This window comes from Mytilus edulis, unplaced genomic scaffold, assembly GCF_963676685.1.
Source record: "Mytilus edulis unplaced genomic scaffold, xbMytEdul2.2 SCAFFOLD_603, whole genome shotgun sequence".
Classification (NCBI taxonomy): Eukaryota; Metazoa; Mollusca; class Bivalvia; order Mytilida; family Mytilidae; genus Mytilus; species Mytilus edulis.
This window is the reverse complement of record NW_027268365.1, coordinates 1-6190: the sequence shown is the minus strand read 5'-3', so window position 1 is coordinate 6190 and position 6190 is coordinate 1. Positions and strand designations below refer to the sequence as shown.

Sequence of the window (6190 nt, the reverse complement as noted above, 5' to 3'; positions counted from 1 at the left end):
CTTGCAAGGTACACACATACCAAATATAGTTATCCTATTACTTTTAATAAGAGAGAATTTAATGTTACAAAAAATCTTAACTTTTTTCCAAGTAGTCACTGAACCATGAAAATGAAGTCAAGGACATTGGACATGTGACTGATGGAAACTTCGTAACATGAGGCATCCATATACAAAGTATGAAGCATCCAGATCTTCCAGCTTCTAAAACATAAAGCTTTCAAGAAGTTAGCTAACTCCGACGTTACTGCCGCCGTAGCCGCCGCCACTGGATCACTATCCCTATGTTGAGCTTTCTGTGACAATAGGCGCAGGCTCGACAATAGTCGCAGGCTCGACAAAAAGCAAACCATTTAGGTCAAGGTACGGTCTTCAACACAAAGCTTAGAATAAGCATCCTTATGTCAAGCATTTCTCATTCTTTGTAAAAAGGACTACTGGTAACTTTTTTAATGCAACAGAACTGAAAAGCTAGTTTTTATCTGTTCTTGTCTTCTGGATTGTGTGTGTGCAGTGCATACAAAATGTTCATGGAAATAAAATTTAAAAATCTTAACTATGTCTAATGAAAGATTAATTAGGTGAATCAATGAGTTAATATCTGTTCTAAATCATAAGTTGCCTATCTCCCCAATTTAATGCTGTAGAAATGAGGGCTTTATATACTAAAATTTAACTGTCTGAAGTGAAGAAATATCGTGATACACCAAAGAGTTGTGTTCTTTATATGTGATGTCATCAGGAATGGTTGCCTTTTTTGTCAGAACATCACAACAGGAAATTCAGAAGAAATCAAGAAAATTGAACGTCACAATTAAATTTTGACCAAACATTTTCTGAGAACAGATTGTTCACTATTGATGAAAAATATTTCTCACACTGCTCCAGAAAGGTGAAAATAGCACAAAAATTAGAGAATACGTTTATGTTGATACAAAACATATAAAACAAACATATAACTTATTTAAATTTTTATTCCATTCTTAAAATATGAAATGGCAACAATATGATTATACTATAAATATGATGAACTTTATAAACTTCTTTTATGATGAGAATAAATGTGAGGCAAATATCACTGAAAAAGCAATTTACATAATCTAAAGGTCAGTATACAATCCTCAATGTAGGTAACTCATCAAATATGTCAAAATATAAATAACCTCAAGCTTAAATAAAAATTCAGCATTAAACCAGATAGTCAAATACATGTGTTACCTTTAAGTAAAAAACTAATTGTAAGAAATAAACACTGAAAAATAAAATAGATAATTTTACTTATCAATGGAACACATATAACAACAATTCAAACTAAAAGAACAATCATCTGGGAAAATGGGAAACAATGATAATAATAATGATGGCTAATCCTTCAAAATGAATTTTGAGGGTAGGAAGGGAAGTTTTATTTTTGGACATGAGATGTGGGTCATTTATGGTTGTGTGTCAATTTAATGTATGCAAAATAACTCACAGAAGGTATGCTGATTGTGGGACTACTTTAGAAGTATCTTTCTACCCTCAAACTTCAATTTTAATGGAAAAGACCTAAATAAAATAGCTTTGACCAAGCTTAAAATTATCACTCCTCATTCAAAATTATCTTTCAAATGATGTTAAGTCATCCCCCCTTCAAAATGTATGATTTACATAAGTTCTGCAACTATCAGAAGATTTGAACTTATATAATTTACAAACAGATAGGTTTCCTATAGACCTATACATTTCTAAACTATAAGGGGTAAAATCCTGATAACAATGGCTCATGTAGCATTCTGAGTCAGATAAACATAATGAAAACTTTTACTAAGAAATAAAACATAATATAACAAATCACATATTCAAAAACATAAACATAAAATCTGACTGCATTAACAACAATCGACTATTCCAAATCGTCTCCCATCTCCAGGAAATTGTCATAAGCCTCTCTGTTACAATTGCCGCCTGTCGTGAACACATATTTATGAAATGTCCCATCCACACAAATCGCTGAAAATAACATGTCATATAATTATAGAAATTATAATAAATCAAATCTTTGAATGCAATTATTATCAATATAGAAAGATTAAAATTATTATAAAGCAAATATCATCCTTCAAAATTAAATTTACAATTTGTCTGATATCTGTATTTCCCCAAAAAATGAATAAATAAAGACTCATTATGAGAAGTTGGTCAAATTATTTTTTGAAAAACAAGATGTTTTATACAAACATGTTAATGAGAATAAAATATATATTTCTCGTTATTGATGGTGCTCATAATTAAATCTTCCCCAAAATGACCATGTTAAATATGACATGTTATATGCTTGATATTATGGTACACACATTTGACCATATTTGAGGGTTATATATTGACCTACCAATTTTTTCCCCATCCTTATGTAATTTGGTTGCCGCCTCGTTGACTTATAACTTACAATGAGGACGAACATCTCCTTCTATTCAGATTTCAATATAATACTATAGGCCATTTAATATTACACTGACCCATTTTAAACGAATTAAAAAACTTACCTATCACAGAATGGCTTGGCCCAAATGCACAAATACATGCACATTCAGCAGCTACAGTGAAGTTAGCCAACCCCCATTGTGACTCCACATATGTCCCCAGAAAACCCATTGTCTTAAATCTACAAGAGATAAAGGAAAAATATTAACTTACAAATATTCAACATTGATAATACACTTGTTGTACCTTTTCAAGAATGTTACTTAAATACTATATTCATTTTTTATAGGCACTGCACACATATATGTCTTTTTCTCATCTATTCAAAGTTACATTTTAAAGAGAAAATGAAGCATAATGGGGTAAAAAGCTGCCGCCATGAACATGACATCATCATATGAATTGTCCAATTCATAACAATATCAAAACACATATGGATTAAAAAGCCTTCTTATCAATAAAATCATTTATTAGTCATAGGTGTGGTTTATTATCATTTTCAGGTTACTTTACAGTCTGAGTCTCATTCAACTATGCTCGCCACACATGGAGTTTAGAAAAGGAAGTTTTATAAGATTTATACATAATCCTGAATATGCATGAGATATACCCTTGGACATTTAGCAAACATTAATAAATACAATTGAGAATGGAAACAGGGAGTGTGTCAAAGAGACAACAACCTGATTACATAGCAGAAAAACAGCCCAAGGCATTTCAAGATTACCAATCAATAGTTTTAAAAATCATCTATATAAACTTGATTTTCTTGTCTTAAATATCTTTTTTTTTCAACTTACGTTGATCTTCTGTTAAGCTCCATGTCTTGTACAGCAAATATATGAACAGTTCCTTTATCACTCGATGCACAAAGAAACTCCGAATCATGACTGAAATTTATACTGAAAAAAAACAAATTGTTCTCATTAATAATCAAGAATATTTTTCATATTTCACAGTTATAAAAATTCTTGAATATCGGAAAAAAATTCCAAATCAGTTAAAAATTGAAAAAGGGCTGTTTTTCGGTTCCTTAAGCCTTGTATACTTTGAAACTGTCAGATATCTGAATCAGGTGATTGAAGCATGCTGCTAGTGATAATCACATGAAGCTCAATATAATAATAAATAATTTGTTTAAGATGTATCTGTTTCATCTCAAAACTGTAATAGATATGCAAAGTCCATGGCAGGATCATCAATCAATGAAAAAGATTTAAACACAAATTGGTCACAAATAAAGTTGTATAAATACTTATTCTACCACTGCTCAAGAAATTTTCATATTTTCAGTGTCAAGAGTGGAGGAATATGGCATTGTAGTTTCTCTAATGATTTTTAGACAATATACAGACACATTTAATTCTTCTTTTCAAATTATCTGCAAAACGATGTATTCTTTCTATATAACATCATGACACATGGTTTCCTTTTTGAATGAACTTACAATGGGAATTTTTTAGGAGAGCAAGAAAATTTGACGTCATAAACTTTTGACTTACACTGAACTGAGATCATATGAAATACTTGTTCATTTAATAACAATAATCAACATGTCAGGAAAAGGACAAATCAAAGAAGAAGAGAAATAAAAAAAAAATTTAACTATGAAAAATAAAAAACTGTCTTATTACACACTGATTACAATAGAAGAATATGTTACAAACCAATATACAACAGCAGGATCAGCTCCCCTCCTGAACTCAGCTATCTTCTTCTTTGAATTGATATCAAACACTCTTATCAATGTACCCTGTGAGTTAAACACCATCAAAATAACAATATACTTTACTAATTGATTCAATCATCTTGTATAATCAAATTTTAATGTATGCATTTCAAATTCAAATTCTTTTTGACAGTATATAAAGCAAATAAATAATTTTCCATTTCAGAGAAGCAGATTATATGAGTGACATTTATTAAACAACACCAAAAAGGTTGCAGAAAAACCTAAAAATTATACTCTAAAGTTTATGATTTTTTAACCTAAACTATTTACTTCTAAAACTAGTTTGCTAATTTTTCAATAAATAAAATAAGCAAAATTTCTTTGGTACCCTACCCACAGTTTCAGAGTATTTGGTGTGCACAAATAATAGACTGACAGACAGACATATGGAAAAAAGGGTAAACTAGGCCTGTATCCTTGATCCTTAAGGGCATCCGATACAGTTTCTCGATGTAATGTCATTTTTATAATTTTGAATTATGTTGTAGGCCTTTGCGAGTTATTAAATAAAACACAAAATAAAACATAGGTCACCGTGCTTGTTTTCGAGAAAAGTGAGGCTGAAAATTGGGGATTTGTGCAATTTTGTAAAAAAATTAGGCAATGTTATAAAATTTTTGGAGCAGATATTCTTCGTCGTAAATTATTAAGATCGGGTTCAATCTGAAGCTGTGATAAGTGGTAATAAGGAAAAAAATAATTCACTATACGAATAACTATAAAATTATTCAAGTCTTGCTTGACATTGCGGACCAGATGCTCAAAGTGGTATTTTTCTAAACCTAAAAAAATGGAAAAAAACTGTTTCTGAAAATGTCATTTTTATCATTTTTCTGCATAAACTGCATTTTGTCATGCTTTCTCCAAATCTCAGATAAAAAATATAGGTCACCGTGCTGGATTCCATGATAATCACGATTTATCCTAAAAAATTGCGTCACCCCTTTGTAACCTCAACGTTAGCGCTAAAATGCACGACGTTGCTGGCAGACAATTTCGACGTTATCGCTTCAAATTACCGGCGACATTTTTCAGATGTATAAATATTACTTGTAAAGTACTATCTATAAATTGGTAACATTGTTTTCGGAAGTAAAATCATGTGAATAACAAATACCTCTCTGTGTTTGTGGTCTAAGTGAGAAACTTCTCAAGAAAAGTTATTACGGACTGAATAATTTTTACGACTTTCAAAAATTTAAGACTCGTCAATTTAGAACATGACATACACAATGTGCAGGTACATTTACTGTACACACTCGTATATTATTTCATACTGTATGATGACCTCTAGATGTTGTTCTTTGTTTTGTTTTGTTTGGTTGGCTGCTGTTTCATTACACATATTCCTTAATATCCTTTAATTCACGTTTTTATCACTGAGAAAATCCGTTTTTGTTGATACGAATTTTAAAAAAGTTAGCGTCGTTTGGACAGTAATCAAATTTGCCATTACTTTTCTCGTTTGAGTTGTTTTACATTGTCATTTCGGGACCTTTTATAGCTGAATATGCGGTATGGGCTTTGCTCATTGTTGAAGACCTATAGTTGTTAATTTCTGTGTCATGTTTGTCTCTTGATGAGAGTTTGTCTAATTGGCAATTATACCACATCTTCTGTTTTATGTGGTCAGAAAAAAGAAGCAAAATCTTACAAAGGAGAATCTTCAATTTGCTAATGGATGCTTTTGTCCAGACAGAGAAACTATAATTTTGAAATTTTTGATTTGGCAAAAAAACGATCGAATTAATAGCGAGAGGACTGGATATATTACGATTAGTTGCAATTAATATAATTCTCTTATAGCGTAATTTTATTGGTAAATAACTATATATTTTTTTCACCACAGCGCGTACATAAAATACCGCATGTCCCATTCCCCTGTCTGTCCGTCCGGACTTCTGGTTAATTAGATTTTTCAAGTGTACAATTCTTGCCAACTTTCTATAAAACTGATATCGTATGGACACGTTCAAAAATCAGTGCATATCAACT

The 6190-nt window shown here is 30.9% G+C and overlaps 1 protein-coding gene across 1 annotated transcript; it reads right to left on the bottom strand.

Moving 5' to 3' along the window:
* Nucleotides 1-956: 956 nt before the first annotated feature.
* Nucleotides 957-4238, bottom strand: LOC139507353 (WD repeat domain phosphoinositide-interacting protein 4-like). Its single transcript, XM_071295721.1, has 4 exons — nucleotides 4131-4238; nucleotides 3264-3365; nucleotides 2526-2644; nucleotides 957-1992 (listed from the first exon to the last, which is right to left on the bottom strand). The coding sequence occupies exons 1-4, from the start codon at nucleotides 4232-4234 to the stop codon at nucleotides 1886-1888; spliced, it is 432 nt and encodes a 143-aa protein (XP_071151822.1). The 5' UTR covers nucleotides 4235-4238; the 3' UTR covers nucleotides 957-1885.
* Between the last annotated feature and the right edge of the window lie 1952 nt (nucleotides 4239-6190).

Coding starts and splice junctions, on each gene's coding strand:
- LOC139507353 (XM_071295721.1), bottom strand. CDS start 4,234: ATGGTGTTTAACTCACAGGGTACATTGATAAGAGTGTTTGATATCAAT. Junction 2,645..3,263: donor GAGCTTAACAGAAGATCAAC/GTAAGTTGAAAA, acceptor TATCTCTTGTAG/ATTTAAGACAATGGGTTTTC. Junction 1,993..2,525: donor GCCAAGCCATTCTGTGATAG/GTAAGTTTTTTA, acceptor TGTTATTTTCAG/CGATTTGTGTGGATGGGACA.